The sequence below is a fragment of the Gigantopelta aegis genome, chromosome 8 (assembly GCF_016097555.1).
Source record: "Gigantopelta aegis isolate Gae_Host chromosome 8, Gae_host_genome, whole genome shotgun sequence".
Taxonomy (NCBI): Eukaryota; Metazoa; Mollusca; class Gastropoda; order Neomphalida; family Peltospiridae; genus Gigantopelta; species Gigantopelta aegis.
The window spans coordinates 46,581,355-46,595,124 of record NC_054706.1 but is presented as its reverse complement, the minus strand read 5'-3'; the positions used below and the strand labels follow the sequence as shown (position 1 = coordinate 46,595,124).

At 40.5% G+C, this 13,770-nt stretch overlaps 1 protein-coding gene across 1 annotated transcript in view; it reads left to right on the top strand.

The window, feature by feature from the left end:
• The first annotated feature begins 5,728 nt into the window (after positions 1-5,728).
• Positions 5,729-13,770, top strand: part of LOC121379690 (copine-3-like) — a 32,487-nt gene continuing 24,445 nt past the window's right edge. The window contains exons 1-3 of the mRNA XM_041508341.1: positions 5,729-5,874; positions 11,033-11,222; positions 12,271-12,350. Coding sequence (XP_041364275.1) covers positions 11,049-11,222; positions 12,271-12,350 — 254 coding nt within the window. The 5' untranslated portion in view covers positions 5,729-5,874; positions 11,033-11,048. The remainder of the gene's footprint in view (positions 5,875-11,032; positions 11,223-12,270; positions 12,351-13,770) is intronic.

Below are 13,770 nucleotides of genomic sequence, written 5' to 3'. Positions count from 1 at the left end.
AAGGAACCCAAACTGGATTCTGTTTACAAATAATTTCGTACGTATGAAAAGAATATTTGAGGAAATAAAATTAAATTTAACCTAGTACAAATATTAGGACGATCAGAAACACGTTTAATATACAGCCACTAATATTTTATGCAGAAAAATATATTTGATACGATATGTAATTACAATCGTTATAAAGTCTCTGCTAACATCTTACAAATTGCATCAAACTCAGGAAAGTCCCTTTAAAACTCAGTAATTATGTGGAAGGGGGCTAGTTGTTGTTGGCGTTTCTGTTTGTTTTGGGGGTTTTATGTGACGTCGATTGCAGACTATACTTAACAGTTGACAATCTAGTTTCACCCTGTCCCAGCCAGTGACATAAATAACTTGTATATCAAAGCCGTGGTAATTGCTGTCCTGTATATTAAAAGGAAAAAAACCTATCCTTCACCGTTTGTTTCTTGTCTGAGATCGTTGTAAAACCAAGGCAACAGAACAACTTGTCAGTTTTGAACGAAGGAAACTGCAAAAGAATATAACAGCTTGTTACAATGTGCGATCTCAATATTAATTGTGGGTTTTTTTCAAATGCGCGTTGTAATGGCCTCGATCCTCTCCACTGGGTGGGGCCTGGAGTTAGCCCAGTGGTCAAGCATTCGAATAATATGGGAGCGGTCTAGATTCATCCAAGTCGCTGAATTCATTCTGTTTCCTGTTCCAGCCAGTGCTCCACAAAGAGCAACAAAGTCTGTTGTATGTACTATCCTGTCTGTGGGGTGATCTATATTAAAAACAAAAAATCCTTATTGCTAGTCGAAAAAAGTAGCCGTGGAGTGGTCGTAGCAAATTTCCTCTTTCATTAGCAGACTATGAAAGATTACTTTCTGCTTTTTTGTCAGTAGTCTGTATGACGACAGCGCGTTCACTTCCATTTCTCTCTCTCTCTCTCTCTCTCTCTCTCTCTCTCTCTCTCTCTCTCTCTCTCTCTCTCTCTCTCTCTCTCTCTTTGTTTCACACACAAACACACACACACACACACAAACACACACACACACACACACTCACTCACTCACTCACCACAGTGTCGGAATGACTATATATTAGATACTAAAAGCACATTTTAAAAACGTGCTGAGGTGTCATTAAACAAATACAGTTTTCCTTCTCTTTTTGCCCTTGCTGCTAATCGAAAAAGAGTAGCCCATGAAGTGGCGACAACGGCTTTCCTCTCTCATTATCTGTGTGGTCCTTAACCATATGTTTGACGCCATATAACCGTATATAAAATGTGTTGAGTGCGTCGTTAAATAAAACCTCTCTCTCTCTCTCTCTCTCTCTCTCTCTCTCTCTCTCTCTCTCTCTCTCTCTCCTCTCTCTCTCTCCTTTTCTCAAAACGCCTTAGACAGTGTGTAAGCAGGTTAATGTACAGATACTTACGTTCTATCGGCGGCAGAAGTCAGGTTTGATAAATACTGAACAAAAAAAGAAACTTCCGATTTGTACATATAAGTATTTGTTGTGTTAAAGAATTCATTGTGTAATGAAATTATATAGGTAGTATTAGCCTTGAGCTGTATTATCAGGATTCATGAATTTTATCGAGTATTTTTGCACTGTTAATCGTCGACAACGTGAAATTCAATTTGCATGTGCATGCATGGTTCGACATGTCCCGTGTAGTATTCGGTCAATTTGTTTTACTTGTCTTACTAACATTGTTGTCAAGTGAACGAAAACGCTTTAAAATTTGTAAAAAAAATTAACGTTTTTTTACATTGTAGCATTTTTAGTATGCCAAGAATACCCAATAATTTACTCGAACGGGCGATTGGCATGCTTGATGCTGGCATGTCGACAGAAGACGTTGCAAGGCATGTTGGGAGTTCTAGTCGAGCGATACGAAATCTTCGCGTAAGATTTCGAACGACAGGAAGCACCAACGACTTGCCACATCGTGGACGTCTGCGTGTTACAACGCGTGGTCAAGACCGCTATATCATGAACACGCATTTGCGCAATCGATTCCAAACTGCCACTGCTACTGCTGCTAACACATCTGGGCTTCATAATAACCGAATCAGTGGGCAAACTGTTCGTAATCGTCTGCGGGAGAACGGTTTACATGCACGACGTCCTTACGTCGGATGCGTTTTAACGCAACGTCATCGTCTAAATCGTCTTAATTGGCCACGTGTACACACTCATTGGATACGGCGACGCTGGAATACCGTTCTTTTTTCGGATGAATCCAGATTTTCTTTACAACGTGGTGATGGCAGGGTGCGCGTCTACCGTAGGAGAAATGAACGCTATGCTGACTGTTGTGTTCTTGAACGAGATCGTTTCGGGGGTGGGGGTTGTGTCATGGTCTGGGCAGCCATTGCCCATGGTTATCGTTCACCACTAGTCGTCATTGATGGCAATTTAAATAGTCAACGTTACCGCGATGACATTCTCGCTCATCACGTCATTCCTCTGTTCCATAACAACGCCAACATCTCGATTTTTCAGCATGATAATGCCACCTCTCATACAGCTAGAGACACTGTAAATTTTCTTAGGACAAATAACATTGATTTCATTGATGACTGGCCCGCTAAAAGTCCTGATCTCAACCCCATCGAGCATGTCTGGGATAGTCTGGACAGACGATTGAGGCGTCGTCCCAACCCACCCACTAACGTCAACGAACTTCGTCAAGCGCTCATTCAGGAATGGAACAATATTCCACAGGCAGAAATCAACACTTTAGTCAATTCTATGCGCTTGCGATGCACTGCAGTGGTCAATTCAAGAGGTGGTCATACCCGTTATTAAGTGGGTGTGGTTTTTGTTAACCCCTACCACACTTGGTCAACATTTCTCTCAGTTTCTGTTAACCTATGGCCATGATTTTTGCACCAAACGATGCATCATGGAACACTCTTTAAACGCATATATAACAATTATTCCCCCGGTTTGTTTTCATCAAGTTATGTTCAAGCAAAGTTAGCGGAAGTTTCTTATTTTGTTCAGTATATAAGTCATGGGAGGAAAAATCGAATGAGGAAACTAAATTGATTCTATGTCCAAAAGATTAACATTTATAGTGGATACATTGACAATTCCCGAAGCATCAGTAAACAGAGTTAAAGTTTGTATTTATTTAACGACATCGCCAGGGCATATTGATTAATTAATCATCAGCTATTCGAATGTCAAACAATTGATAATCCTAACTCTAGTCTTGAGAGGAAATCGTCTACATGTTTTCCATTAGCAGTAATAGATGGTTTATATGTGCACTACCCACAAACAGGACAGCACAGCCATGGGCACTAGTTAGGACGAGGGTAATAATCCACTTGGCCCGCACACGAAAATAGGCGTACTGGCTCTCATTTTGTGTGTGTCGTTATCTTATCGGCAGGCCACCCTTGTTGAAGCCCAAAATGTCCCAACTGCTCAAGATGTCCCAGTTGGAACATCCTGGGCGGACACAGGCCCAAGATGTCCTAATTCAAAAAATTATGTACCAAGTCGGCCCAAAATATTGGGTAATTGGGACATTTTGGGCTTCAACAGGGGTGGCCTGCCGATAAGATAACACAACATAACATAAGATAACATAACATAAGATAACATAACATAAGATAACATAAGATAACATAACATGACATAAGATAACATAAGACAACATAAGATAACATAACATGACATAAGATAACATAAGATAACATAACATGACATAACATGACATAAGACAACATAAGATAACATAAGACAAGATAACATAACATAACATAAGACAACATAACATAACATAACATGACATAACATAACATAACATAACATAACATAACATAACATAACATAATGACATAACATAACATAACATAACATGACATAAGATACCATAACATAACATAAGATAACATAACATGACATAAGATAGCATAAGACAACATAACATAACATAACATAAGATAAGACAACATAACATAACATAACATAAGTCAACATAACATAACATAAGATAACATAACATGACATAACATAACATAACATAACATAATTTATTTCATGTAAATATTCCACATTTGGAACATCATGAACGCAATGACAACAAAACTATTTTAAACAATCATTATATACATGGTTAATCTAGAGTTAATTATGGAACGATTATTAATTTGCATTTATTTATTACAAATAAATGTGAAAATAACGAAATATTGTATTTTCAACTTGTCCATAGAACCTTTAAGTTTACCCGAATTAAACGAAAATGCCCGAATTAAACGAAAATGCCCGAATCTGGATATCAACGTGTATACATATTTGAATTAGTACCAAACAGCTGTATGGGGTTCCAAACGAATCGCTACGCATTTTTATATGGAATCCAGGATTACAACTAATAATAATAATAATAATAATAATAATAATAATAGTGTACGTAGAATGAAATACAAGGTTAAAAGATTTCAGGTCAGCTGATTTTGTCCGAACGTCTCCGCCATGTTCGCACGAAGGAAGGAAGGAAATGTTTTATTTAACGACAAACTCAACACATTTTATTTACGGTGTCAGACATATAGTTAAGGACCTCACAGATATTGAGAGAGGAAACCCGCTGTCGCCACTTCATGGGCTACTCTTTTCGATTAGCAGCAAGGGATCTTTTATATGCACCATCACACAGACAGGATAACACATACCACGGCCTTTGATATACCAGTCGTGGTGCACTGGCTGGAGCGAGAAATAGCCCAATGAGCCCACCGACGGTGATCGATCCCAGACCGACCGCGCATCAAGCGAACGCTTTACCACTGGGCTACGTACCTTCCCTTTTCGCACGAATGAATGAATGTTTAACGACACCCCAGCACGAAAAATACATCGGCTATTGGGTGTCAAACTATGGTAAATGCAAGCTTTTCGAACGAATGCGAACATTTGTTACAATACTGGGGAGGGTGGACTGGGCTACCTCTCCACGCCCCTCCCCACCCCATTATGTCCAGGCAGTTTGAACCCTTAATCCAATTACCTTAGTTAGACAAGCGCTCAATCGACTGAATTAAAATTCCGTCCCCAGTAAATAGCTAGAAAAAGAAAGAAAGAAATGTTTTATTTAACGACGCACTCAACACATTTTATTTACGGTTATATGGCGTCAGACATATGGTTAAGGACCACACAGATTTTGAGAGGAAATCCGCTGTCGCCACTACATGGGCTACTCTTCCGATTAGCAGCAAGGGATATTTTATTTGCGCTTACCACAGGCAGGATAGCACAAACCATGGCCTTTGTTGAACCAGTTATGGATCACTGGTCGGTGCAAGTGGTTTACACCTACCCACTGAGCCTTGCGGAGCACTCACTCAGGGTTTGGAGTCGGTATCTGTATTAAAAATCCCATGCCTCGACTGGGATCCGAACCCAGTACATACCAGCCTGTACACCGATGGCCTACCACGACGCCACCGAGGCCGGTCAGTAAATAGCTAGAATGCACTTGTGAAAGTAGTTTTTTTCCCCGTAACGATTCCGAAACAAAAAAGGTGAACTGTCAATTCATGAACACAAAACGATTGTATATAATATGTCTATAATTTAACTGACAAGCACCGCGGCTCTACAAGAAAAGGAGTTCCCATTCAGCGGGGTAGTAACCATGGAGACAAACAAACATTATCCGATACGGTGGACATACCCGCTTTAACAGGACGAATCACGTTGAGGGAAAACAAACCGCTTGCTGCGATCGCTCAACTTCTGCGTCGTGTGTCGTGTGGTGTTTAGTACTAACTAATCGTCAACACACAGGATTTAAACCATGGATTCCCAGAAGGCGTTTAATAATGTGTTGTTTCGACTAGAGTAGCGGAACACGTGAGTAACTATAAGTAATACGGTAAACTATTATACATTGCATTGTGTCATCTGATCAATGAATTGTTATTATATTTCATATTTTGTTATCTCCTGTTTGGGTTTTAGATGGGAGGGAACAGGAGGGGCACGTAATGTATTCTAAATACACCAGTTTGTATAATGTTACACGTGATATGACAATCTACCCCCAGAAACATTCACCCCTAAATAAATTATTAAAAAACAACATCAAAACAAAGAAAAACATCAACAACAATAACACAAAACCAAGCAAACAAACACCAGTAAATTGGCTATTAGTATTGGCATATACTTTCGTTAAACAATGGGGTTTTAGACCTTTTCGGAGTTCGCGGTAGTGTTTCAACAGGCACGGATGCAGGATTTCTGAAAAGGGGGGGGGGGGGGGGGGGGGGGGGGGGGTCCAAATGTGATGACTCATCTCTCCTTTTACACAGCGCGCTTCTTACAGCTGAACACATCATGTTCGAATTTACAAAAACGGAGGGTCCGGATCCCTGGACCCACCCCCCACCCCCACCCCACCCCCAGATCCGCTACTGCGTTCCCACCCCATCCCTACCCAGTGTTACAACACGCGAGCGATGACAAAAACAATGAAGAGGGTTTTTTATTAAAAAGAAGGTAGAGGAGGATAGGTGGACGCTGGTGCAAATGTATGCCATACTGGTATCGTACTAAATATGGGGCGGGACGTAGCCCAGTGGTAAAGCGTCCGCTCGATGCGCGGTCGGTCTGGGATCGATCCCCGTCGGTGGGCCCATTGGGTTATTTCTCGTTCCAGTCAGTGCACCACGACTGGTATATCAAAGGCCGTGGTATTCACTACCCTGTCTGTAGTATAGTGCATATAAAAGCGGGTTTCCTCTCTCAATATCTGTGTGGTCCTTAACCATAATATGTCTGACGCCATATAACCGTAAAATAAAGTGTGTTGAGTGCGTCGTTAAATAAAACATTTCCTTCCTTCCGTACTAAATATGAATAATCAATAGCGCGTGTATTGTCTTTGACATCCAATAGCTGATGATTGATAAATCAATGTGCTCTAGTGGTGTCGTTAAACAAAACAAATTTCTTCTTCTTTTTTTGTGTGTGTGTATTATCTCGCCCTACCTTGTTTATATAGCTCAGTTTTTATCAGGGTAAGGTTTAGGTGTTGGTAATTGCCTGAAGCTGGGGAGGTTGGGATTATTTAATAATTATAATTCGCCTTGTAACTGTTAGCAATACAAATTCTGGGTACTCCGGCTTCAGAATTAGGGAACAGCTTCCCCTCCCACCCCTTCTCCTCCCACCTCTTCCCTGCCACCTACGCCTCCTCCCACTTCAGACATCTGTGTACAGCGTGTTGACACTTGGGCTAGGACGAGAGACGAGTAATACTATGGCCAATGTTGACAATAGACTGATACATAAATCATTTCAAACAGTAAACACAATGGTAGCTACATGTACTTTGAGAGGTTCTAATATACCAAATCAATTCCTATTGCCGATAATGTTAACGTTTACTAATAAAACTGATATAAGCAGCGTATCAACACACCCAGGAAGTACAGCAATAAAAACTGTGGCACCTCACATCTAATCTACCTGCAAGAAAATGGGGGTTCACATACCAATTAAGAGATTTAATTAATATTTTTAATAGCAACCGTCATTTTTGCTTAAAATTGCAGTTCCATTTTTTGGAGTACCCTGCATTAATTTCAACCTCTGGTATATACTGCATAACAACTGTATAACAAATAAAAGTGTATTTATTTATTGTCAGTGGATAATAGTATTTGCACAAATAATCAATGTCACATATTACTACCAATCACAACCACAGCTGCTTTTACTCCGTAAATAATGACGGCGCACCTCGAACTTTGACACGGAACTCTTTTCTTTGGTACTATGCAACCTGAGAGGTGGAGTGTGTGTGTGTGTGTGGGGGGGGGGATGTTCCAGAGCCGAAGTTTGGGGCTGATCGATTCATTTTCATTTTATTGCTAGTTCATGTTCAAGTACGCTACCCTGGGCACAAAAACACACCTCAGCGATATGAATGGCTAGTGCTCAGTGACACAGGTTGGTGTAGTGGTCTGACACTTTAATACTCACTTTGGCTGCGGGTAGGTAATGGAAACGGCCTAATAAAGTTTTAACATTTGTTTTGTTTAACGAAACCACTAGAGCACATTGATTTCACTAATGATCGGCCATTGGATGTTAAAAATTTGGTCATTCTGACATATAGTTTTAGAAAGGATACCCGCTACATTTTACTACAGGATACCCGCTACATTTTACTACAGGATACCCGCTACATTTTACACAGCATCTACCAGCTTTATCTCTTACAGATTAGGGGCGGAACGTAGCCCAGTGGTGAAGCGCTCGCTTGATGTGCGTATCAATATCGGTGTGGGTGTGGATGATTTTTTGGTATGCTTCTATCTCTTCAAGCACAAAATCTGACTTCATCAGATATTTCTGATCAAGACAGAAATGTATCATTATGGTAAACATTGAAAATACTATAACAAATCTATCCAATTTACACGATGGATAGCATATAATATATACCTCACATATACATCACAAATATCTTATAATAAACAAATGCGTACAATTTACAAACAAAAACTAATTAATTGTTCGTTGCAAATCCCTAGACGTTTGAACCTTCATAGAGACATACTGCTTCATCTTCAGAATGTCATAAATGATTAAATAACGATATAAGAAACAATATATCACTTTAATTAATAATTAATACTTCACTATTGTTTAATACCAGCGTAACTTTTCTCCCTGAACAAGTTGTTTGGTTTAGTTGTGTGTTTTTATCGATGTTTTTTGTTTAGAACTTTTATATACATTTTTAACACCAGCCTCGGTGGCGCAGTGGTTAAGCTATCGAACAGGGTACGTGGGTACAGGGTTCGCAGTCCGGTACCGGCTCCAACCCAGAGCGAGTTCTTAAGGGCTCAACGGTTAGGTGTAAGGCAACTACACCCTCTTCTCTCTTACTAACCACTAACCAACTAACAACTAACCCACTGTCCTGCACAGACATCCCAGATAGCTGATGTGTGTGCTCAAGACAGCGTGCTTGAACCTTAATTGGATATATGTACGAAAATAAGTTTAAATAAATAACTTGATTATCAGTCTTATATTCAGTTAAGGTTATTGCGTTCTGTTTTGGACACACAGCATCCATTTGAGCTGACCATTGTTCTACAGGCTGGTAGGTACTGGGTTCGGATCCCAGTCGAGGCATGGAATTTTTAATCCAGATACCGACTCCAAACCCTGAGTGAGTGCTCCGCAAGGCTCAATGGGTAGGTGTAAAACCACTTGCACCGACCAGTGATCCATAACTGGCTCAACAAAGGCCATGGTTTGTGCTATCCTGCCAGTGGGAAGCGCAAATAAAAGATCCCTTGCTGCTAATCGGAAAGAGTAGCTCATGTAATGGCGACAGCAGGTTTCCTCTCAAAATCTGTGTGGTCCTTAACCATGTGTCTGACGCTATATAACCGTAAGTAAAATGTGTTGAGTGCTTCGTTAAATAAAACTTTTCTTTCTTTCCATTTGAGCTGTCTGTCCAAGGCAATGGATGACATTGTTAGTTGTTAATGACAGAGAAGTTGACGTAGTAGGCCGACATCTGCACATCTATCCGCTTAAACGTAGTTGTGGGACGCGAACTCGGTACCTACCAACCATGTGGTCGATTGACTTAACCACTACGCTACGGAGGCCCTTGGTTGCACGTTCATGAGACCGAGCGTTTGCGAACTACTAGTATTTGACTGGTACTATATCGTTTTCTTTCATATTACATTGTTCTAACTTTAGGCATAAAAACAATTCTAGCGAGAGACTGCAATCTCGTAGCTATTTTCTAAATATTTTATAGGAGTATGTACCCCTTAATAAATATGTCTAGTGTCATTCAGTGAGTGGGACTTGAATGTAAATAGCTTTAATGTTTACCTTTCTGTTTACTTTGTTGTCAGTGAGAGTCTCAGTGTTCAGGCTTTTTCTTGATTGACAGTTATAATATTAAATTATGGCCTGAACGGGTCACAATATTTAGGTACGCCTCACTAGCATGAGAAGTGGGACATGTCATCTGATTTTCAAAGCATTGGTTACAATCGTGACTATTTTTGTTTCATGCATCATCTCTTCTATATTATGACAAGGGTAACAACCGGACTGGGAGGTATTTTGTTCGCATCCCGATGCCGGCTCCCTTCCAGAGTGAGTTTTAATGGCTCAGGGGTGAGATGTACGCCCACTAAAGTTAATTCTTTTTCACTAATCAACTAACATCTTGCCATTAATCTACGGTCTTGTGCATATATAGAGACATACTTCAGTGGCCTAATTCACAAAGGTCTCTTAGGCTCTGCTAGACAACACAGCATCCTCTTTGCAAGTCCTTTGGCATTGCACTGCGATATTGCAAAGTTACGAGAGTTTAGTGAATTAGGTTCCAGGTATCGTGGCTGTCTGCACGTAGCAGTAGATCAATGAGGAGTTGTTAGGACAGTGTGATTGAACATTAATTGAACATAAACACCAGCAGCTGTTGTTGCTGCTGCCGCTGCTGATGATGATGGCCATGATCGTGGTGGTGATGATGACGATAATGATGAAACTGATGCTAAGGACGATGGTGGTCGTAGTTATAATGAAGATGATAATAATGATGTTAATGGCGGTGGCGCTGCTGCTGCTGTTGCTGCTGCTACTGATAATGATGATGATGATAATAATAATAATGATAAGGATGATGATGGTCGTGGTTATAATGATGATGATAATAATGATGTTAATGGTGGTGGCGCTGCTGCTACTGATAATGATGATGATGATTATGATGATGATGATGATAATAATAGTGATAAGGATGATGGTGGTCGTGGTTATAATGATGATGATGATGGTGGTGGTGGTGGTTGTGCTGCTGTATCTGCTGCTAATGATGATGATGATAATGACGACGACGACGATGATGGTGATGATGATGATAATGATGGATGATGAGGAGGATGAAAATAAAGGGTTTTTTTAACGACACAACTACATGTGTATTGCAATTAATCATCGGCTGTTATTTTCGCAGGTCTGTAGGATCCATTATGGCGTACACCTTCAAGGGCGGTAAGGTGGAGCTGATGATTAGCTGTCAGAATCTGGCCAATCTGGACGTGTTCACGAAGACTGACCCGATGTGTGTGCTGTTCGTCAAACAGTTCGGACAGTGGAAGGAGTTCGGACGGACTGAAGCAATCAGGGAGTCCTTGAATCCAGGGGTGAGCGCAGTCATTGAACAGTTTCATACTTCAAGGCTGGACAGATACCTTGTCCTCCTGTCCTGGAGGGAGGAGCTGGCCGAGGCCGGCACCTGCGCTACAACAGCGTGTTCTGAATGTGCACGTAAAACCCTATGACCTGATCTGACCTGACCTGACCTTGTCTTACCTCGTCCGCTACCGACCCTGGTCGGGCTGTTTGTATTCCCTTGCACTATCCAGCGCGGGTGAACGCCTCTTCCACCCACCTCAAACCTGTTCCTGTCTCGGACGCATGAGCCGGCGAAAGTCGATACTTGCACCCATGACAGGCGTGTGCTACAACAGCTTGTTCTGAATGTGCATGTTAAAACCTATGACCTGACCTGACCTGAAAAATCTCATTCAGAATATACCATTTCGTTCTGAAATTGCTAGTAAATCGCGTTTGAAATTCAAAATGTTCCCTCTTCCCCATTAACAATTGTGTCCCGGCCTCCCCCTTACCCGCCCTTAATTATGGATATCTTTCCTACGGACTTTTGATTAGCCTCTTAGCAACCGATGGCGCAATATGCAAAAGTTCTACCAAATGATGCCTTCCAATAATAAGAGAACTGTAATAAATCTTGTTTAAACATTAATCGATTGTTACATGCATGCATAACCAGTTCTTCCACTCCGTCATTACTTAATCTCGTCTACCTTTGTTTCACTTATTTTATTTTATTTATTTATGTTCTGTTCTTGTTTGCTTTGTTACTTTGTTGTTTTTGTTTTGGATTTTGTTTTTTCGGGGGGGGGGGGTGTTCGGTTTTTTCGGGTTTTTTTTTTTTTTGCGGGGGGGGGGGGGTCTGTTCTGTTTTGTTTTGTTTTATTCTACGGTCAACTCATTATTGAAATGTATTTAGTATTTTGCTATTGGTGTTACTGTACTTATCATATTTTAGTTCACAGAGTTGCTCACTGTTGTAAACTATTTCAATTCACAGTCGTTCACTGTTGTAAAATATTTCAGTTCACAGAGTACCATAAGTTCAAGAGTCGTTCACTGTTATAACTATTTCAGTTCACAGAGTCGTTCATTGTGGATTTCGAGCCGGATATCCAGCAGTCGCTGCTCTTCTCTGTGTACGACATCGACAGCAGGTAATTATAATCACCAATTAAAGGTGCATGCTCTCTTTACAATATTTTATGGTACTTATATCTACAACCTATTGCTAGGCTCAGACTACCAACTGCCAGCTGAAAGTTGGCCAACTCGACGGTTGCGTTGTAATTTCCTCCAACTCTCGACTTAGACGGGTGCGTGTAGATTAACAACCAATGGGTTATACGACAATAATCGAATTTTGAGAACGCTCAGACTAGCAACTGGCCATGGACAGTCGTAGAAGTCGTGACAGCAGAAAGTTGATACTAGCATACTGTCCTGCTTGACATAGTAATTCATTTACAAATGTAGTCATATCAAAGTTACTTCTGACTGTATTTTCAGATATAAATTCAAGCGGTACTATACAACCCAAACTTTTCAATTCGATGAGTAAATACATCTGTGATTATTTGAAGAGTTATTAATTTTTAATTTCTTATGATTCAATAGAATGTGTATTAAAAGGCACGTATCATTAAACATTTGGCACGCGCTAAATTGGCATACGAAGACACAGTCTTGATCTTCTACTAGTATGGACATTAGGACAGTAATTATGTAAAGTTAAAGTTTGCTTTGTTCAACGACACCACTAGAGCACATTGGGTTATTCGTCATTGGCTAATGGATGTCACAGATTTGGTAATTCTGAATTATAGTCTTACAAAAAACCGTCTACACTTTGTTCCTAGTAGTAGCAAGGGGTCACTTATATATGCACTTTTCCATAGGCAAAACAGCACATATCACGGTCTTTGATATACCAGTCTTGGGACACTGGTTGGGGACATCAAAGAGATTCGATCCTACAACCCATAAATCTCAATTAAGGAACACACAGGATACACAGAAATTTATACTCTAAACAAAAAACATTTAGACACATCGTTCAATATTTACAGAGGACTGTGCACCTTTAACTGGTGCTACTATTGGCTAAACAAAAAACGTTTGTTTTGTTTAACGACACCTAGAGACACCTAGAGCACATTGATTTATTAATCATCGGCTATTGAATGTCAAACATTTAGTAATTTTGACATATTGTCTTAGAGAGGAAACCCGCTACATGTTTCCATTAGTAGCAAGGGATTTTTATATGCATCATCCCACAGACAGGATAGCACATACCACGGCCTTTGATATACCAGTCGTGGTGTACTGGCTGGATCGAGAAATAGCCCAATGGACCCACCGACGGGGATCTATCCCAAACCGACCGCGCATCAGGCGAGCGCTTTACCACTGGGTTACGTTCCGGCCACTGTTAGCTGAACAAGTCATTATAGGATTGAGAACCGATTTTGGTTAATCCAATTTTACACTTACTTACCTCGTGGTATTTAGATCTACTGACTCGATAATATTCTAACTCGTAAATGTGTTGAATGAAAGGAGAAATTCAAGACT